Source organism: Raphanus sativus, chromosome 5 (genome assembly GCF_000801105.2).
Source record: "Raphanus sativus cultivar WK10039 chromosome 5, ASM80110v3, whole genome shotgun sequence".
NCBI classification, from domain to species: domain Eukaryota; kingdom Viridiplantae; phylum Streptophyta; class Magnoliopsida; order Brassicales; family Brassicaceae; genus Raphanus; species Raphanus sativus.
In genome coordinates this window covers 15,290,073-15,310,632 of record NC_079515.1, presented here as the reverse complement: position 1 = coordinate 15,310,632, position 20,560 = coordinate 15,290,073, and the positions used below count along the sequence as shown (strand labels likewise).

Below are 20,560 nucleotides of genomic sequence, written 5' to 3'. Positions count from 1 at the left end.
ATTTATGGGAGGTTTTGTGAAATACCTCAATTATGAATTGTTACATGCACGATGTATCAAAATAATATGATGATCTAGTGGTGATTGAAGTACTCGTCGATAACTTGCATACTTTGAGGAGATACAGTTGATTCTACATATTTTATGGTACCCTTATGAAATACCCATCCTTCTACGAAATCATCATTTTTGTTAAATTATGTGTAACACTTTTACAACCTAAAAATAGTATTTCTAAATTGCAACAAATATGCTGATAAATAGTTCTATATTCTTAGAAAGTAAAACCTAGAAAATATTACACTAATTAGATGATTTTTTCATGCCCATGCACGAATATAAATATCTACAAAATAAAGATTATCATAATTGATTAACAATTTATTTCATTTGTTTATAAGTTTAATATCATTTTATTATTTTTGTAAGAAGTTATTGATTATTTTCATATTATTAACTATTAAAATATTTGAGTTTATTGAACATCACTTCTTTGAAATGTACTATAATGTTTTAGTTACAAAAAGATTAAAACATTGTTTAAATTTATTAGTTACATATATTAATTGGAGTCATTTCATAGATAATATGTATAAAATAATTAAGATATCATAATAAATAATAATATTTCATTTTACTTTTATTTTAGGTACAAAACTTTAGATTGGTATACTTACTTTTTTCTGACTGTATTGAACTACATCTATTCATCCAAATTGAACCATAATTTTATTTATTTTAGTTAGGTTTTTTTTTTGGTCAACTATTTTAGTTAGGTTAAATCAAAATAATATTGTTTACTGTATTTAGTTTAGTTCTTCAACTTAGATGTGCAAATTATGCATAATTTACTATATTTATATGTGTTTTAACAATATAAGATACTTTTGATAAAAAAAACAATATAAGATACTAAAATGATTATCAGCTTCATAGTTGCGTAAATGAAAAAAAAAACTGAAAATAAACCAATGTAATAATCTTTTGAAACCTTATACACATATATTATTTAACAAATGAACTAAATCATGATAACATCATTATGTAATATAAGAATCAAAGAAAATATCTCAATTAATGTTGTTTAAGTAATTTTTACTTCTATATCAGAGGAAATAAATTTATAAAATACTTTTTTAAAGATTGATATTGTTGTTTAAGATTAATTTTAAAAGGAAAGGTAATTTTAAGATATCAAAAATAATTTTTGTGTACTTTTCGTTTATGAAATTACTTTATATACTAATGTCACGTTTTTTTTTTTTTTGAATATAAATTCTCAACTAATATTAAAGAGATTTTTTCTAACATAAAAATGAATGTAAGATCTCCTAGGTTTTACTTTCCAAGAATATATAACTATTTATCAACATCTTTTTTTGGACTAAATATCAACATATTTGTTACAATTCCCTTTTAGCAATTACCAAAATCATATAGTGTACATAACTAAAAGAGGTAAAACAAAACAAATATATGTTTGAATATATGTGTGAAACCTTAAACTACAATTATCATATAAAGAGAGTATCAGTTGGGAACTTGACATGCTTAGATTATCTCCAGTCCATCTCAATTTTTTAAAAATAAAAAGTTTTATCATAAAGAAAAAATAGAAACTATTTATTAAAGGATAAAATATGCATTTATATAATTTGAGTTAACTAATCTATACTTATGGTTTAGAGTTAAGAGGTGAGTTTTAGATATGAGTTTCAAATTTCAAAATAAATAAAAATTAAAATTTTTAAAACAAAAAGAAGTTATTTTGGTCATTTTATTTTTTTAGTGCTATTTAATCTTAAATCTAACTAATAATTTATTTATTTTATTTAACCCCACTCTCTCAGAATAAGACAAATATCATGATTTTAATTTAGACATATCTCATGAATGATATTAAAAAGATTGAGATAAATATTGTTGGTGTATTATACTCCCAGGCCAGCCATCCCTACCATTTTACAATGTTTTTCTCACAAGCCATAACCAGGCCACGTGTCACACGAACCTGCGTAGCTAATTTCTTTCTTGGCCACTCTCTCTCTTCCCCTGCAACTTTCCCTCTTTCTAGATCTCCGCGGCGACAGATCCAAATCGGCAAGTAAGAAGACTAAACGAGATTACCAACTCCGACTTGAGCTTGAAATCCTCCTGCGAATTGCTTCTCTTGATCCCTCTCAATGTTTGATTCGGAGCATGTAAGCATCTGAGATGGCTTCAATCCGGCGAACTCTCTCGCCGCTCTATCACAATCGCCCCGGAGGCGCAGCACCATCCCCTTCTCAGAAAGGCACCACTAAACAACACAACTCCCCCCAACTTCTCTCACGCAGAGGTCCATGGCGGCGACCGTTTTACCAGTTCCTCGCTTTCTTTCTCATCGGTTTCCTCTTAGGTATGACACCGTACGGCCAAATCGATGACATGAACGGTACAGATCATTCCACCTTCCAGATCAAACCTCCCAGCAACGTGAAACGGGAAGAGATAGGTGTGGATGGAGTAAGCTTCGTGGCGGAGGATTTGGATTTGGTTGTGCCGAGGAAGCTTGTGATTGTGGTGACGCCAACGTACAATCGAGCGATGCAGGCGTATTACTTGAACAGGGTTGCTCAAACGCTGAGGCTGGTGGAGCCACCTGTGCTGTGGATAGTGGTGGAGGGCAATGCGGCGTCGTTCGAGACTTCTGAGATTCTGAGGAAGACCGGGGTGATGTATAGACACTTGGTTTGCAAGAGGAACATGACGAGTTTTAAGGATAGAGGTGTTCATCAGAGGAACACTGCCTTGGAACATATTGAGCTGCATAAGCTTGATGGGATTGTTTACTTTGCTGATGATGATAATGTCTACTCTCTTGACTTGTTCCGAAGCTTGAGAGAGATCAGGTGAGTTAATAAGAGTGGGTCTTTGATGTTATATTGCCTGGTAGTTTGTGAGAATTAGAGTTATTATTACATCATTGAGTTGGTTTCTGTTGAGAGACTGTGCTTCGGTTTCAGTCTAGCAGAACTCTATTGGTATACACTTCTTTAATTCGCATCTTGTTGTGGCTTTTTTCGTGCAGTCTTAGTGATCCTAGTATTGTTGGAGATGCTTAGTGTTGATGCTGACATCTTGATATCCAAAAGCTTATATTCTTCTGGAAGATTTGTCCATCATTTGAATTCGTTATGCTTTATCTATCTCATTTGTGCAGGCGATTTGGAACTTGGCCTGTTGCAATGCTGGCGCCAAGCAAAAACAAAGCCATCCTCGAGGGTCCAGTATGCAATGGAAGTCAAGTAATTGGATGGCACACTAATGAAAAGAGTAAAAGAGTACGAAGGTTCCATGTTGATATGTCAGGGTTTGCTTTCAACAGCACTATACTCTGGGACCCTAAAAGGTGGAAACGTCCTTTTTCACATCCAACCCGCCAACTAGACACAGTGAAGGAAGGTTTCCAAGTATGACTTTTTTTTTCCTTTTATCTCTGGTGGCGCAGTGAACCGTCTATGTAATCTTACTTATACATGACATGGTGTGTTTTCCAAGCAGGAGACAACATTTATAGAGCAGGTGGTAGCAGATGAAAGCGATATGGAAGGTGTTCCACCAGCTTGTTCGAGGATACTGAACTGGCATCTTCACTTGGATGCGCTAGATGTCCCTTATCCACAAGGGTGGGTGATGCAGAAGAATCTCGAAGCTGTCGTTACTGTGAGATAGTTCCTAGATACGACTTTTGACTGGTAAAGATTTATACTAGGGTTCAGGAACTTTTGAAGTCTCAGGTGTTCAGGAACGTACAAGCAAAAGGTGAAGTTCAAGACCATGAAAATTTGGTATGTTTTTGAATTTGGTGTATTTAGTACGAGATGGAATTATTTTTTTGCTTCCTTTGGACATATTCCAATACACGGTCTGAGTCCAGACAACAATGAACAAAGTAACTAGTCGTTCACATTCATTGGATAATTGTTCATATTTGTGTCTATAACAGTCTCAAATATTTAGATTGCTTCAAACAATGGTGCTTCTAGGCTGGTTTCCCACGCTTCTTAGAACAATTCTACAGAATTTCATGGTAAGATTGTCCCAAAATGTGAGTGAGTGAGATGCATCCATCTGGATTGTTTTTTAGCCAGACGTGCTGGTTAGAACTCTTGACATTTCTGCTCACGACACCCTTACGAAGACTTGTGAGAGTAGCTCACAGGTATCTAATCCATGTAAAACTCAATATGGCTATCTTTTTGTAATTAAAAATTTAAAACTATCTTTCTCTTTGTAGCAAACAACGATCGACAAGATTGCTACCATACAGTGTCTACCTTCTAGGGTTTCTCAAGGTTGAAGGAGAAGTATCTCGGCGCCACAGAAGTAGCGTAGAGCAATTAGGCAATTTGGTAGACTAGGCGCACAGAAAAAATGTTTGCTGCAACACAGAAAAAGACCGGAATGGCTTGAATTGACCGACTCTTAAAAATTTCTGGGTCGGCAAGACTTAGAAAAACAACATGTCGTTTTACTTCTTAAAACTTACAATGCGAGCTGTTTGTGGTTAGTTAACCAAAAGCTAGTTTAGACAGCCAAGTCGCCTAATTCAAAACCGGTTTGATATTTTCGGTTACACTTTCTTTCTGCGTGGTCCCGATGCTCCTCCTCTGACAAAAAGCAAGCAAGCTAAAGAGGAATCAGAATCAATTCCCGATCAAGGCAAAAGAAGAAAAAAACACATTTAGGGTTGAAAACGCAGTTACAGATCGTCAAGAGAGAAAAAAATGGAAGGATGGGATCCGAGCACGAAGTCGACGTTAACGCGGATCCCTCTTCTGACAACAAAAGCGGGACCAAGAGACGGCGATGCATGGAAACAGAGGCTTAAAGAGGAGTACAAGTCACTGATCGCGTATACACAGATGAACAAGTCCAACGACAATGATTGGTTCCGCATCTCCGCCTCCAACCCCGAAGGTACGCGTTGGACTGGCAAGTGCTGGTACGTTCACAACCTCCTCAAATACGAGTTCGATCTCCAGTTCGATATCCCCGTCACCTACCCTGCAACTGCTCCCGAGCTTGAGTTGCCTGAGATTGACGGCAAAACCCAAAAGGTTAGGGGGGCTTTCTAGGTTTCTTCTCAATTTGGGTTTGGTCTGTCTTTATTCATCTCTTCCTCTCTCTCTTGGTTTTATGTAAGATGTATCGAGGTGGGAAGATTTGCCTGACTGTTCATTTCAAGCCGCTCTGGGCTAAAAACTGGTAACTTTATTTATGCTTCTCGCATTGTTTTTTTTAGATCAGAGTTTAGTCTGTTCTTTTTTTTTCGTCTTAAGATGTTACTTCTTACATTTGTTTGTTGTCGATGTTTATTCAGTTAGGCCAACAAACTCCCCTATTAAGCTGTATTGTAGGTCGGAATGAAAGTTGTTGACCTGAAGTGGACATTTTATTCTTATTACGCGAGCTTGGGTTTAATGCAATCCGTTTCTTGTTTTCTTGGCATTGATGAATGGCTTTTTTTGTTTTGTTTATGCAGTCCTAGGTTTGGTATAGCACATGCACTTTGTTTGGGGCTTGCTCCATGGCTTGCTGCAGAGATTCCAATCCTTGTGGACTCTGGCATGATTAAGCACAAAGATGACGCAGCCTCCTCTACTGAATCTTAAGTCTATCTATCTCAGAGTTGAGAGGTTATGTTAGTCAGTTATAGCTGAACTCATAAATTTCTGAAGCGGATGGTCTTCTCTATAAAAAACTTGCAAACGTCTTTTATCCTTTTTATTATGTTTGTGGAAGTTCATTGTCTTGTTCCAGTGAATTTGGATCATAACCACTTTACACAACATTTAATGTATTTAACGAAAACTAACTAGTTCTACTTACTTTCAACCTGACTAATTGACTGTCCTTGTTCACTCTTAGCTAATCCAGAATTAATAATCTTTATCTGCTGCACAATCTCTTCAAGTGCAATCTCATCTTTAAGTATAGAGGTATGCGAGACTCCACCAATCTCTACCGTTTTCAAACTCTCAACATTGTGAATCAACTCCAAAGCTGCTAAGCTCACCAAGTTAACTGTGCCATCTCCATCTCCGTACTTAATCTCTGGTTGCTCATCAAACCCTCCTTCTCCATACACCAAAACCTCCGGCGTATCAACTCCTTTCCCATATATGCAAGTGACCGGCACTCCCGGAGTCGCAGTATCCTCTGTTAAAGGCAACAATCTCGTCATGTAAGGTACTACTCCTTGAGAGAAGCCAATGTCTGAAAGAAACCTGTCCATCTCGTAAGCTGTGTAGTTAACCCCGGGAGCAACCACAAGCGGTTTAGTTCTGTCTTCAAACACTTTGGAATGTGGAAGTAGCCATTGGTTACTCTCTGAGCTTCTCTGCTGTGGCCTGACCAGCAAAGGGTTAACAAAAGGGACACCGAGTGTGTTCCCCGAAGCAAATGTCCTCATCTGCTCAACGGTTCCACCCCACGGCGTAGCGAGTGCAACAAAGTGTTTGATGTACTTGCCGCGCCATGAAGGGGAGCTACGGTTGAGGAAATGGAGGACGAAAAGGCCACCTAGGCTATGGGAGAGGAGTATCACCGGCTTTCCTTCGTTCTCGCTGCTCGTTTTCTCCACCAACTGTCTGAGGTCTTGTAGATATTGAGAGGCTACACGGGTCGAGTGACCCGACCCGGCCAAGCCATACCTGAAGTCATATGGAGCTCCAAGGATGGTTTGGTCGTTAACATACCCGCATCCTTTCTCTAGAGCTTTCACCAAATGTGACATGTAAGATGTTGCATCTCTGCACCAAATCACATCTTGTTAACAAACTGATATAACATTCATACCGGTTAACGTTGGAAGGTTACTATACCGGAGACGAGGGTTGAGGTAGAGAAGTGATTTGGTCGAACCGAAATGACAAACCCGGGTTTGGACACCAGGGGCGTTTTGGTAATCATCCAAATCTGCGTCATAGTACAACATCATTCGTTCGTTGAAGCATTTGGTGAAGGGAGAGAATAACACTGCAGCATCAAACCATAGCCTGAACCATCCATCAGTCTTTTTACGGGTACGGTATAACCAGCTGCTACACCAGATGCTGCTTGGCTTGTAGTCTCGGTCGAGTCTTGCTTCTAGCTGATTACCGCCGTTTCCTGGAATCAGAATAATAGGGTGGACGTTACCCGTAGCTTGACACATTAAAGTCATTGTCGCCGTTATGAGCATCATTATGACAGCTACCAAATGAAGTGAAGATGGTTTGTTCATGTTCTCTCTAAGAAATAGAGTCTCTTATGTGTCTGCGCAAAGCTGGAAATCTGGAGAAAAGTTCCATCGATTTTGGAAAGTGGAATTTTCAGACAAAACCAAAGAGCAGACTGGTGTCCAAGCAAAAAACGTATGGCTTTAAGATAAGCAGTGTGTATCAAAACTTATGGTGATATGGAAACCGCTTTCTCATCTGGAGTCTCTCTAGATATTTCTTTCCCGATCTATTTTATTTATTTGCCATATATTATGATGTGGTAATTAACTACGTATTCAAATTGAAGCAAGCTATTCAACTGGAAAAAAGGCGAAATAAAAAGAACAACACCAAGTTTAGACGTTATTCTTTTTTTTCCAAGTTAATGCTCAATCCCCTTAATATTAAAACAGAAGCAAAAAACAAGAGTAACCTTCAAAGAGTAACATATTTTCGGAATTGCCATTATTGACGACGTGTCGGCACGAGGTTCCTTCTCAGCCTCTTTTTGAAAGAATGCTTAAGTATCTTAGGATATTACGGTTTATGCCATTGGACAAACATGCATATTCGTATAAATATGCTATATAGTTTCATGTTCGCATGTGTATATAAGGAAATACGTCAGTTTCTTGATTTGAGTGATTTTGTTTACGTGATTGTTGCATTAATTCTCACCTTCTATATTTGTTCTGATTTTTAATGACATTGACAATGTTCTTTTGTATATGGAAACTCAAATATTACTGCTATTAAATAGAGAGACCTAAGTCCTTATTTTTTGGCAATGAAAATTGAACTATTAGTCGAGTTTCCTTCAAAAGGAAAAAAGGATGGTCTAATTGATTTTTGCATTCATTCACACCTTCTATTTTTGTAACATATTTTTAATAACATTTATAATGTTTTTTTATATATGGAAACCCAATTACTATGCATATTAATTAGAGTAATATTTAATACCGGAGAATAAAGATATTTTTCTATAATTCTAATACAAAACTTATTCCGGCCGGGTGGGACTGAGAAAATTTATTAATTTTTACAGAGGTATTAATTAATCATTATAAATTAATAAATATTAATTTGTAATGATAAATTAATAAATTATCAATTTATAGAGATAAATTAATAAATTATTATTTTATAGAGATAAATTAATAAATTATTAATTTATAGAGATAAATTAATAATTTAATAATTTATAAAGATAAAATTTCAGTGTGTAATTTTTAAATTTAATTAAATTTTTAATCTTTATTGTTTTCCTTTATGTATATTATTAATATTCCATTTTCAAATTATTTTATTTATTACTTTGCCTATTTTATTTGAAGTAATTCTACTTCCAAGAATTCTATCCTTTAAAAGCGATTCTAACTTATAGAAGTCTATAAATCATGTAGTATTTGTAAACAATGTTCCTCGAGCTTGGCTTGGCTAAGTTCCTATAATATTAAGTTGTTGACAAAAAAAAATTATAGAAGTCTATATAAAATTTTTGAATACAAGATAATAGATATAAATATGTATACATAAGATTTATAATTATTAATTTATAATTTTATTGGGACCGTATATTTACATAGGGATTTCAAAAAAATTATTATCTTATTAATTTATCGAATTCTATCATTTTTTAAACCGGCCCGACTCAGGATCGGAAAAATTTATTAATTTATAGAGATTATTAATTTATAGAGGTTTTAGTGTATATGGTTATTTGTATTATATGCGAGTACAAAATCTATAGAATCATAAAAAGAAATACTATGAAGTCTCTGTTTCAGTTCTGTTTAATTTAGCTTGATCTATGATATGTAAGGGAAAACTTTATTTCGTATGCATGTTTAATATATATTAACTGGTTTAGGATTTGGGTTTAAAGTATATGGTTTGGGGTTTAGGGTTTACATTTATGTTTTTAGAATAATCTATTCTATATCTATGTTATATATAGAATAGTATATAGCTCGACGTTTGAAATACACACACTCATTCTGCATTTTAGACATGAGTATCAAAGAAGTATCTGTTTAATACCAAAGATTGATATTGATTGATTGCATGATAGGATAGATTATTTTGGGTTGTCTAGGGTAGTTTCTATATAAATATCTTAAAAAGATTTCAATCACCTCCTTTTGAGTTTGTCCGAAAATAAGACTGTATTTTATAAACTACAGATAACTGAATATTGTAAAGAATAAAAATGATAAGATTATACCAAAGGTTAAGAAAATGATGATACAACTGCAGAGGCGAGATATTATCTTCGGATTTACGTCATTCTGTTAGAAACCTCACGAAAACTTGTATTATATTCTTTTAGTGTTTTTCTGTCGGTTATCTTTTTATTTTAAACTTTTATTTATAATATCTTTGAACCCATAGTTAATTCTTAAATCATATAAACATGAAATTATATATATATATATTATATATATATATATATATATATATATATATATATATATAGTTCAATACCATTTGTAATTGCGCGAAAAAGTATATTGCTAAACAGAGTAACGGTGGAAGTATTCGGTGTTATATTAAAGGCCGTTATTCAATTAATTGTAACCTGATGTTTGCAGAACACTGGAAAAAATTATTTATTCATAATTTTAGACAATTGTGAAGTAATTAAGAACAAAATATACTATAATTGCAATAAAACAATAAATACAAGAATAATAGTAATGGCAATAAGTTCATTTATATCATGTATGTAGATTATATTCCATTTCCTAAAAATATATATGTCTAGATTCTAGATAATTCCCTATACTATATCTTGAACCGGAAATAACATTTACTATTTCCAAAAAAAAAATCAATATCTTATATATTGCCCGTTTATATTTAATTATATAGATTTTAATACTTCTACAATGTATTCTTTTAATTTTATAAAATACGTAATGTTGGAAAATAAAATCGGTAAAAGTGCTTATCTCACTCCGCGCAGGGCGCGGGTCTCACCCTAGTCTTGAATTATTACACAAATAACTCATTAACATCACTCGCCAGTCGCCATTCGGAACCCACTTGGTAACTAATTCCTTTTTAGCTTCAGAAACGGGGCTCTTGTAAATCTTGTTACAGGGAATGGCTAGCTAACACGTGAAGGATATGGCATGAACAGAGAGACAAAAAGGGCTATTCATACTGGTATATAATTATAATGGGCTTATTGAAGGCTCAAGAGAATCGGTTCAGGGTGCCTTGTCGGTCTTTGATGAGTTTGAAGTATGGTCAGGGCTGAGTATAAGTGTGGAAAAATCAACTATTTTCATGGCGGGAATCTCAGTGGAGGAGAAGAGAAGTATTTTGACGAACTTCAAATTTGCAGAAGGTGAATTACCGGTGCGTTACTTGGGTCTCCCTCTCATGACTCAAGCAATGAGGAAACAAGATTATTATCTTCTCTTGGAACATGTTAGAAGCAAGATTAGCACTTGGACTTGCAGATTTTTGTCCTATGCTGGTAGGCTACAACTCCTTAACTCTGTACTTATCAGCATAGTGAACTTCTGGATTGCAGTTTTCCGTGTTCCTTGCAGTTGCATTAAAGAGGTGGAGAAAATCTGCTCGGCTTTCTTATGGACGGGTCCTATTCTAAAATCTTCTAACGCTAAGGTGGCTTGGAGGGATGTCTGTTGCACAAAGAGTGAAGGTGGGCTAGGAATCCGTGATCTGAGAGAAGTTAACAAAGTCTATAGCCTCAAGTTAATCTGGAGAATGCTAACTGGTGATTCACTGTGGGGTAAATGGATTTGTGAAAAGCTTTTGAAGGGAAGAAGCTTTTGGGAAGTTAAAATAAATCCACAAATTGGATCTTGGATGTGAAGGAAGATGTTGAAGCTAAGAGAGGTGGCGAAGATATTTTATAAAAAGGAGTTGGGTAATGGTAGACATACTTCGTTTTGGTATGATCATTGGTCGATGCGTGGAGTTCTATTTGACTTATTTGGCGACAGAGGAGTTATTGACATGGGGGTGAAGAAGTATGCAACGGTGGAGGAAGCTGTATTATGTGTTAGGAGAAGAAGAAGACATCGGGTGCGTATTCTGAATGAGATTGAAGAAGAGCTGAGTAACATTCGTAGCAGGCTTGATTCAGGGAGTAAAGATGTTGGCGTTTGGCAAAGAAAGTCGGGTTACAAGCAGAGGTTTTCTACTCAAGAAATTTGGAAGCAGTTGAGAGTAAGTAAACCTTCTTGTGCTTGGGCTAAAGGTATATGGATTTCACAAGCTACTCCGAAATATGCATTTATAGCATGGTTAGCTTCACTGGATAGATTGTCTACTCTAGACAGAGTGACTAAATGGAGTAGGGGGCTTGACGAAACCTGTGTGCTTTGTAAGTCTGCAAAGGAGACGAAAGACCATCTTTTTTTTGAGTGTACTTACTCAACTCAAATCTGGGAGTTTATAGTTAAAGGTGTTATGGGGAGTTCTTATACTAATCGATGGGAAGAGATTATGGTAGTAGTTTGTGACACATCGAGAGAGAAGAAGAGTCTCTTCCTTATCAGGTACTCTCTTCAAGCGGTTCTTTATGAAGTGTGGAGAGTTCGCAACAAAGTTAGGCATGGTGAGAAGTTATTGCCTTTGCTAGTCATTAAAAGAATGCTTGATAAGGGGATCAGAAACAAAATCAGTATGATGCGTAAGAAAAGGCTCAAAGGGATGGAAGATATGATACAACTTTGGTTCAGTTATAGAATGTAATAAGTTGTTGTTTTCTTTCTTTAAACTAAACAGTATGCATCTGATGTAATAAGGCTTTTTTTGAATAAATTTAGCATTCATTCAAAAAAAATATATATAATTATAATGGGCCAGTGGAGTGGAGTTTAACGAGGGTCCAATGGACAATTAGTAGTCAAACCATAATCGTAAATGAGAAGCAAAAAAAATTCAAGACTTAACTGTGACTTGAAGCTATTTCGTTTTCTTCTCCGTTTCATTTTCAAAATTAGCTTCTTCTTCCCTTTCTTATTAATTAAATAAAAAACCTAAAACCTAATCTGGAAGTAAGCTTGTCAACCACTCTCCCCCATGACCTCTCAACGATACTCCTCCCTTAAATCCCTTCTCTTTCTCCTCTCTGCAGACAAGCCCCACCCACAATGACGAATCTCCTCTCCGCCATTCTCCTCTTCCTCTTCCTCTCCGCTTCTTCCGCTCAACACAATGTTCGAACAGAGCGTATCTCAGGTACTTGTTCTTGTTCAAATTCGTTTACATTTTTATTTGATTTGCTCAAACCTTTTTTCTTGCAGGAAGTGCTGGTGATGTGTTGGAGGACAATCCAGTAGGGAAGCTTAAGGTTTACGTGTACGAGCTTCCAAGCAAGTACAACAAGAAGCTACTTCAAAAGGACCCTCGTTGTCTTTCCCACATGTTCGCTGCTGAGATCTTCATGCACACGTTCCTCTTGTCTAGTCCTGTCCGAACGCGTAACCCCGACGAAGCTGATTGGTTCTACGCTCCTATCTACCCAACTTGCGATCTCACTCCTACCGGCTTGCCTTTGCCTTTTAAATCCCCGCGTATGATGAGAAGCGCTATTCAACTCATCTCATCCAACTGGCCTTATTGGAATAAGACCGAAGGTGCTGATCACTTCTTTGTTGTGCCCCATGACTTTGGTGCTTGCTTCCATTACCAGGTTAGATTGATTGCTTATGAAGTTTATTTGCATTAATTAAGATTTTGTAGAATAGTTTAGTGATTTTGACATTTTTATACAGGAGGAAAAAGCTATTGAAAGAGGGATTCTTCCGCTGCTCCAGCGTGCTACTTTGGTTCAGACGTTTGGTCAGAGGAACCATGTGTGTTTGGACCAAGGCTCCATCACTATTCCCCCTTTTGCACCTCCACTGAAGATGCAGACCCATCTTCTTCCTCCACACATTCCACGCTCTATCTTTGTCTACTTCCGTGGTCTCTTCTATGATGTTAACAACGACCCAGAAGGTGGCTATTATGCAAGGTACATATTTTTTCACCATTCTTCATTATATTTCTAGTTTATCTTAAAATTAAATTTATTAATGTTAACATATGTCTCCTTTATTATAGAGGCGCAAGAGCAGCGGTGTGGGAAAACTTCAAGAACAACCCTCTATTCGACATCTCAACAGACCACCCGACAACATACTACGAAGACATGCAAAGATCCATCTTCTGTCTATGTCCTCTAGGATGGGCTCCATGGAGCCCCAGGCTAGTTGAAGCGGTTGTGTTTGGGTGCATTCCGGTTATTATAGCGGATGACATTGTGCTGCCTTTCGCAGACGCCATCCCCTGGGAAGAGATAGGAGTCTTTGTTGCGGAAAAAGACGTCCCTGAACTAGACACGATCCTAACTTCAATACCAACAGAAGTGATCCTCAGGAAACAGAGACTCCTGGCGAATCCTTCGATGAAACAAGCCATGCTCTTCCCTCAACCCGCGCAGCCAGGGGACGCATTTCATCAGATACTTAACGGGTTAGCTAGGAAGTTACCCCATGACGGAAGCATATACTTGAAAGCAGGTGAGAAGGTACTGAACTGGACCGCTGGTCCCGTTGGTGACCTTAAGCCTTGGTAAATTCAGAGAGCCGTGTCTTGTTTTATTGACTTTGGTTTTCACCGATGAGTTGTTTTTGAGATAAGAGCGTATGTTATTCTTCTTTTCATCGCTTAAAAACACAGTAGCGCATACTTCTCCGGTGGATTATTTTTGTAGATATATGGGATCAAGATGAATGCACACCTTCTCTTTGGTCGATCAAACTACACTCTCTTTTTTCTTCACAATTTCACATTGTTAACTAGGGTTGAGCAAATAAACCGAACCCGAAAATCCGAACCGAATCCGATCCGATAAAAATGAATCTGAATCGATCCGAACCCGAAATAAAAACCGAATGGATCTTGTTTTATGGTATTACGGGTTATGGGTATTATCCGAACCGAACCCGAATCTAAATGGATATCCGATAGAACCCGAAACATTCCAAACCCCAAAAAGATCTTGTACCAAATATGTTCTCAATTTCTAATATGTATTCAAAATACATTAATATATATTGAATATTTAAAATACTTATCTATTACATGAAGGTTGGTGGTACTATTACATGAAGATTGATGGTTAAATGTGGCTATTGAATCTTGAAATATTTAGATTTAGATTTTGTTTTCACTAAACAATATTTCTCATTTCGTGAGAACGTGGTTTTCGTTTTATGCTTTCGTTTATTTGGTTTTTTATCAATAAATATGTTTCCTTTTTGTTTGATTTTGAATGATCACGGTTGATGTTCATTTCTTATTTTTAAATCGATTTTACTTATGTTTTGGTTACAAAAAGTTACAAATTAGGTATTTCAAACCCGAAGAATAGAATTTTCTTATGATTTGGTTACAAAGTAGGTAAAAATTAGATATTTTTAAACCGAAGAATCGATTGGGACCCAAACCCGAAAGTACATTGGGTTGTACCGATTTTTGGAAGATTTACTAACCCGATCCGAACCCGATAGAACCCGAACCGGTCCCGAATTTTTAAATAATCCGAATGGGACTGATTTTGATAAACCCGAATAACCGAAACCCGATTGGATAAAACCGAAACCCGATTGGGATCCCGAATGCCCATACCTATTGTTAACTAATTGTAACGCCCCACAAGACAGCATGTTAGTTAACCTAACTTGCTCAACACACGATTAGTTTCCAAAATCCTTGATCACTAACAATGGACTTATAGATTTAAAGTAGTAGGCACTATTGGTGTCCACAAATTGCTTTGTTTGTGATAAAGTTAAACACACGACGACAAAACTGGTCGAGTTGTCTGACAACTCAGGCTTTGAATGTAAAAAACCGATCGTTGCGGATCAATCGGTTTAAAGGTTTAAACGGATCGAGCGAGAACGAAAGTAGATCAAACGGATTAAGAGGTACAAAAAAATAAATCAAACAGGTACAAGTATAGATTAAACGGATCTAGCGGTTTAAAATATACGTTTGAATTGTGAAAGTAAATAAAAAACGATCTACTAAAATATAGTATAAATACAAATTATTTATATTACTATATTTTTCTTAAAAATAATTTTCTATTTGGATGATTTAAAAATATAGTTATATTTTGATAAATATTTTATTTAGTATCAAATTAGTTAACTCACTAATTTTTAATATTAAAAAGTTTTCCAAACACAAGAATAAAACATTATTTGAAATTAAAAGTAGGATGCAAAATTAAAATAAATTTTATATATAGAAAATATGGTGTAAATTATACAAATCAAAAGCCGCACTTAAATAAATAATTTTTAAAAACTAAATCAATATAAATGGTATCTATATGTCACATAAATGAGGAAGAAAAAAAATTCATTGATATAAAAATAAAGAAAATATATTATACATAAAAATAAAGAAACTACTATATTTTAGATAAAATCAAAGTTTTGTAGATTTTAGATAGCCAGCATATTTTAACATAAAACAAATATTATCGAAAAAACAAAATAAATACTGAAGACATAAGAACCACTAAAAATACTCCAATAATGCAGAGTAACCAATTTAGTTGGTGGTTCTGTATAATTGGTCACACTTGGGTGTTTCCTCCAGCTTTTGGTCTGCCTCCCACTTAAAACACTAAAGAAGAGAAGGAAGCCAAGCGTTCCATGCGTATCACCTAATTGCTCCAACTCTCCCACCTACACACAGAGCCGGCATGGGCTAAAGCCCGTGAAGCTTGGGCTTTATGCGCCAAACTGAGTATAAAATTAAGGGGCGCCAAATATTGTCAATCAATTATCTTTGGTTGGGTGGTATAAGATCTTTTTCTTATATTTTAAGCATGCAGGTTCGACTCTTGACTCTTACTTTTTTAATTCTTTTTCATTACACTAAATGAAAGAATCTGATTCATTTATGACCTTTATTTATTGACAGTTTCCGTGTACCTTTCGATGTGTTTATGAAATAATAGTCATACAAATACAGTAATACAAATCGACTTAGAAACAAAACAAAAATCTAGTTTCCGTTTTTAATCAATCACAAAATTATATACATGTTTCCTCTTTTAATTATATTTTGGTCCCAATTATTTTTGTCTGTATTTTGTAAAACTAAGAACATACATGAAATTTATTGTTTTGAAAGCCTATAAAATTTACTGTTGGGTCGTATAATCAGCCAACTATATACTATATAGAAAACAAATTGCTGTGATATGAACCAATGATTTAAGCAAAAAAAAATATATGAACCAAAAATATTTTCTGCTAATTTATTAAATAAGAAAAACGTTTTAGATCAGTATTTAATCTTATATAATACACCAGTCTATTGGGTTTCTTAACGAAATTTAAGCATCATAAAAAAAAATAGTTTTGGTTTTTTTGCTAGTCTAAAAAGATTAAAATAAAAATTGCTCTTAAAAGGCATCATTTCTCTAATGCGCTTTAGGCGTCCAAGAACTCCGGACCGGCACTGCCTACACATACCATGTCTGCCTAAGACCACCATTTCACCATCAGTTCTTGATGGCTTTAAAGTTGTCTACTGTCCTCCGCTCTTTTCGTTCATGTTTGTTTTAATGTTACAGTTAAATCTAAATTAAAATAGATAACTAATTTTTATCTACTGTTGAAAGTTGTCATTTATGTTTTGGACCCTTTCAAAAATATATAATTTATAACCAAATATGATTTTAGATAAGTGTAGATTAAGAAATATTTGTTAATGTAGTGAGAGCGACAAAACTAGTGCAGAAAGTAAAAACACACAAAGTTTGTTAACGGGGTTCGTTTCCTACATCCCCGGGACCGTGTCCAGATTTCATTGACTTAGAACAAGGAGCAACCTACAATTGCTATATGGTACAACACACACGTGTGTCTACCACTCTTTTCGAAGGAGTAATCTACAAAGATTAGGAATACAACGGATTCCATCCGGACACGCCAGAGCACACTGTCTTCTACAGCTGCAATCTTCACAGACTTCTTCAATGAAACCTCCTTTGCTAAACTCCCCCTGAGTCTAGGCTTCGATCTTCCACTTCTCGGAAGTACTTCACCAAGTACGTCAGCACCCAACGCACACCAGTGACACAAAACGCTTGATCCTCCAAGCACACACACAACTCACCAAGAGCTACACATGATGGCTAACTCCATCACACAAAGCGCCAACACCAACGCCACCAAACTAAGTCAACATCAGACTCCATCGATAACTACTACATACACTGCTTCGACACCAAGCAGATACACCAATATACAATTGGATCCTCTCTCTCTTCAATGAGGTCTAGCTTTCTCATAAGGCACGTCCCTCCTTATATAGCAGACCATTACTTATTCTTTACGTCTTCAACTTGCTCTTCAAGTCTTCCACTTGCTCTCCAAGTCTTTCCAATACACATAAGGTAACTTTCCATTTACCTTAATGGAAAACTTCATCTTCAAGTAAACTCCCTTTTACTTTATGGAAAACGTCCATATGTCTTCAAGCACATATCTTCTTTCCTTTTCCAAGCTCATCAAGTTCACGCACATCAAAAAACTCAATCTACCATTCAGTTTCATTTTCATGAGACACGTCTGTAGTACCTCCTGTAGTACTTCACGAACTAATACAAAACATCTTAGAAATCTGCATCTTCAATCTCCCCCTTTTTGACTATGCATGTGCACTCATCATAACTGGTTTGAAAACTAGGTCTTTAATCTCCCCCTATGAGTCACATCATGGTCAAAAACCAATTCGAAGATCAGCAACTTCCAAATCTATGAAGAAATCCCATTACGCCATCTTCATCAATCTTCAATCAAACTTTGTTCTACTTCCTGAACAAGTTTTTGTCCTCACTCTCCCAGATCACACCAGTAACTTAGGTGACCCGCTCTGATACCAATTGTTAATGTAGTGAGAGCGACAAAACTAGTGCAGAAAGTAAAAACACACAAAGTTTGTTAACGGGGTTCGTTTCCTACATCCCCGGGACCTTGTCCAGATTTCATTGACTTAGAACAAGGAGCAACCTACAATTGCTATATGGTACAACACACACGAGTGTCTACCACTCTTTTCTAAGGAGCAATCTACAAAGATTAGGAATACAACGGATCCCATCCGGACACGCCAGAGCACACTGTCTTCTACAGCTGCAATCTTCTCAGACCTCTTCAATGAAACCTCCTTTGCTAAACTCCCCCTGAGTCTAGGCTTCGATCTTCCACTTCTCGGAAGTACTTCACCAAGTACGTCAGCACCCAACGCACACCAGTGACACAAAACGCTTGATCCTCCAAGCACACACACAGCTCACCACGAGCTACACACAATGGCTAACTCCATCACACAAAGCGCCAACACCAACGCCACCAAACTAAGTCAATATTAGACTCCATCGACAACTACTACAGACACTGCTTCGACACCAAGCAGATACACCAATATACAATGAGATCCTCTCTCTCTTCAATGAGGTCTAGCTTTCTCATGAGGCACGTCCCTCCTTATATAGCAGACCATTACTTGTTCTTTACGTCTTCAACTTGCTCTCCAAGTCTTCCACTTGCTCTCCAAGTCTTTCCAATACACATAAGGTAACTTTCCATTTACCTTAATGGAAAACTTCATCTTCAAGTAAACTCCCTTTTACTTTATGGAAAACGTCCATATGTCTTCAAGCACATATCTTCTTTCCTTTTCCAAGCTCATCAAGTTCACGCACATCACAAAACTCAATCTACCATTCAGTTTCATTTTCATAAGACACGTCTGTAGTACCTCCTGTAGTACTTCACGAACTAATACAGAACATCTTAGAAATCTGCATCTTCAATATTCTCCATTCTTTAAAGAATCTTTAAGCTAACAATATCCTAAACATAATAACTATATATAGATTACTCATAATCACAACAACATCAAAATCTTTCACGTAAAAACATTATAATGGCTATATTTAATAATTTTAATACAATATATTAATTAAGTAGTTATTGGATATAGAAACTATTCATTTAAAAATATTTACGGAACCTTTTTATCAAATCCACATTTTCGGAAAGGTATATTTATAGTTTACAACAATAAAAATGTTTATATATTTTTGTCTAACTATCTATTTTATTCAACCCAAGTGTTTGATTGGGAAGGACTTTCATTTTAGATTGTTGTCTTGGCTAGGCCCGGACATTTGGGGTCTCAATTTGGTTTTGGTTTTATCCAATTGGGTTTCGTTTTTTTTGGATTTATCAAAATTAGTCATATTCGGATTATTTTAACGTTTGGTTTGGGACCGGTTCAGGTTCTATAGGGCTCGGGTCGGGTTAGTAAATCTTCAAAGAATCGGTACAACCCAATGTATTTTCGGGTTCGGGTCCCAATCTGTTCTTGGGTTTAAAAATATATGATTTGTACTTATTTTGTAACCAAAACATAAGTAAAATCAATTTAAAAATAAGAAAGGAACATCAACCATGATCATTCAAAATCAAACGAAAGGGAAACATATTTATTGATAAAATAAATAAATAAATGAATGCATAAAACAAAAAACCACGTTTTCATGAAAGGAGAAACATTGTTTAATAAAAACAAAATCTAAATCTAAATATTTCAAAATTTAACAGCCACTTTTAACACACCTTTCGTAAACTTAGGATACAAATCCTTCTTAGCTATCCAAACATGTCCATATCTTCTAGGTTCCACATAACAAAAGTTCATCCTCCAAGCTCGCTCATTCTGGTTTCTCCTAGAATAACATAAAGCAATAGTATGTCTAGTCTTACCACAAAAGAGACAGCCATTTATTCGCTTAGCAACAATTTTTCTGTCTTGTATCTTTGGAACCACAGTCTTTGCTTGAGTTTCATCCTTTTGTTCAGCTGAAACAATTGGAATTGAGCGTTTTACAAACTTAATTCCTTCATTCTTGTCAACCACTTGTGAAGTCGTCTCTTTATAACCCAAACCCAACCTGATTTTTGGAGACTGCCCAATTGACAAGATATGATCCAGACTTGCTGATCCAGTGTTCAACATTCTCACTTTCTTGTAGTTCTCAGCAAGTTACACTACAGAAAATATGAGTATTAATAGCATTATATCATAACGTTTCTAACACTATTGCTATTATATACTAACACTTGATTTTTCTATAGCGTTTGTTAATTTAAAACGCTATATTTATTATCGCGGGAAAATAAAAAAATTTAGCCGCCTAATTTTGTCAAGTGTAGACATTTTACCATTTTAGATCCAAAATTTAAACG

The 20,560-nt window shown here is 35.7% G+C and overlaps 5 protein-coding genes across 5 annotated transcripts; 4 read left to right on the top strand and 1 right to left on the bottom strand.

The window, feature by feature from the left end:
- The first annotated feature begins 1,954 nt into the window (after nt 1-1,954).
- On the top strand, nt 1,955-3,955 carry LOC108805395 (probable beta-1,4-xylosyltransferase IRX9H). The gene is made up of 3 exons (XM_018577432.2): nt 1,955-2,891; nt 3,203-3,452; nt 3,544-3,955. Exons 1-3 carry the CDS (start codon nt 2,215-2,217, stop codon nt 3,712-3,714), a joined length of 1,098 nt encoding a protein of 365 aa, XP_018432934.1. The 5' UTR covers nt 1,955-2,214; the 3' UTR covers nt 3,715-3,955.
- A 635-nt stretch (nt 3,956-4,590) lies between these two features.
- On the top strand, nt 4,591-5,860 carry LOC108863506 (ubiquitin-fold modifier-conjugating enzyme 1). The gene is made up of 3 exons (XM_018637952.2): nt 4,591-5,102; nt 5,189-5,250; nt 5,528-5,860. The coding sequence occupies exons 1-3, from the start codon at nt 4,770-4,772 to the stop codon at nt 5,655-5,657; spliced, it is 525 nt and encodes a 174-aa protein (XP_018493454.1). The 5' UTR covers nt 4,591-4,769; the 3' UTR covers nt 5,658-5,860.
- LOC108863504 (lecithin-cholesterol acyltransferase-like 1) lies at nt 5,745-7,404 on the bottom strand. The gene is made up of 2 exons (XM_018637951.2): nt 6,870-7,404; nt 5,745-6,797 (listed from the first exon to the last, which is right to left on the bottom strand). Exons 1-2 carry the CDS (start codon nt 7,268-7,270, stop codon nt 5,867-5,869), a joined length of 1,332 nt encoding a protein of 443 aa, XP_018493453.1. The 5' UTR covers nt 7,271-7,404; the 3' UTR covers nt 5,745-5,866.
- Nucleotides 7,405-11,240: 3,836 nt separating this feature from the next.
- LOC130494878 (uncharacterized) lies at nt 11,241-11,981 on the top strand. Its single transcript, XM_056985701.1, has one exon. The coding sequence runs from the start codon at nt 11,241-11,243 to the stop codon at nt 11,979-11,981; it is 741 nt and encodes a 246-aa protein (XP_056841681.1).
- A 272-nt stretch (nt 11,982-12,253) lies between these two features.
- On the top strand, nt 12,254-14,054 carry LOC108863503 (probable beta-1,4-xylosyltransferase IRX10). The gene is made up of 4 exons (XM_018637950.2): nt 12,254-12,470; nt 12,536-12,924; nt 13,007-13,248; nt 13,338-14,054. The coding sequence occupies exons 1-4, from the start codon at nt 12,383-12,385 to the stop codon at nt 13,849-13,851; spliced, it is 1,233 nt and encodes a 410-aa protein (XP_018493452.1). The 5' UTR covers nt 12,254-12,382; the 3' UTR covers nt 13,852-14,054.
- The last annotated feature ends 6,506 nt before the right edge of the window (nt 14,055-20,560 follow it).

Excerpts from the sequence above, each read along its gene's own strand:
- LOC108805395 (XM_018577432.2), top strand. The coding sequence starts at position 2,215 with ATGGCTTCAATCCGGCGAACTCTCTCGCCGCTCTATCACAATCGCCCC. Across the intron at positions 2,892-3,202 it reads CGAAGCTTGAGAGAGATCAG|GCGATTTGGAACTTGGCCTG; the intron begins GTGAGTTAATAA and ends TCATTTGTGCAG. Across the intron at positions 3,453-3,543 it reads CAGTGAAGGAAGGTTTCCAA|GAGACAACATTTATAGAGCA; the intron begins GTATGACTTTTT and ends TTTTCCAAGCAG.
- LOC108863506 (XM_018637952.2), top strand. The coding sequence starts at position 4,770 with ATGGAAGGATGGGATCCGAGCACGAAGTCGACGTTAACGCGGATCCCT. Across the intron at positions 5,103-5,188 it reads TTGACGGCAAAACCCAAAAG|ATGTATCGAGGTGGGAAGAT; the intron begins GTTAGGGGGGCT and ends GTTTTATGTAAG. Across the intron at positions 5,251-5,527 it reads CCGCTCTGGGCTAAAAACTG|TCCTAGGTTTGGTATAGCAC; the intron begins GTAACTTTATTT and ends TTGTTTATGCAG.
- LOC108863504 (XM_018637951.2), bottom strand. The coding sequence starts at position 7,270 with ATGAACAAACCATCTTCACTTCATTTGGTAGCTGTCATAATGATGCTC. Across the intron at positions 6,798-6,869 it reads TACCTCAACCCTCGTCTCCG|AGATGCAACATCTTACATGT; the intron begins GTATAGTAACCT and ends GATTTGGTGCAG.
- LOC130494878 (XM_056985701.1), top strand. The coding sequence starts at position 11,241 with ATGGGGGTGAAGAAGTATGCAACGGTGGAGGAAGCTGTATTATGTGTT.
- LOC108863503 (XM_018637950.2), top strand. The coding sequence starts at position 12,383 with ATGACGAATCTCCTCTCCGCCATTCTCCTCTTCCTCTTCCTCTCCGCT. Across the intron at positions 12,925-13,006 it reads GTGCTTGCTTCCATTACCAG|GAGGAAAAAGCTATTGAAAG; the intron begins GTTAGATTGATT and ends ATTTTTATACAG. Across the intron at positions 13,249-13,337 it reads GAAGGTGGCTATTATGCAAG|AGGCGCAAGAGCAGCGGTGT; the intron begins GTACATATTTTT and ends CCTTTATTATAG.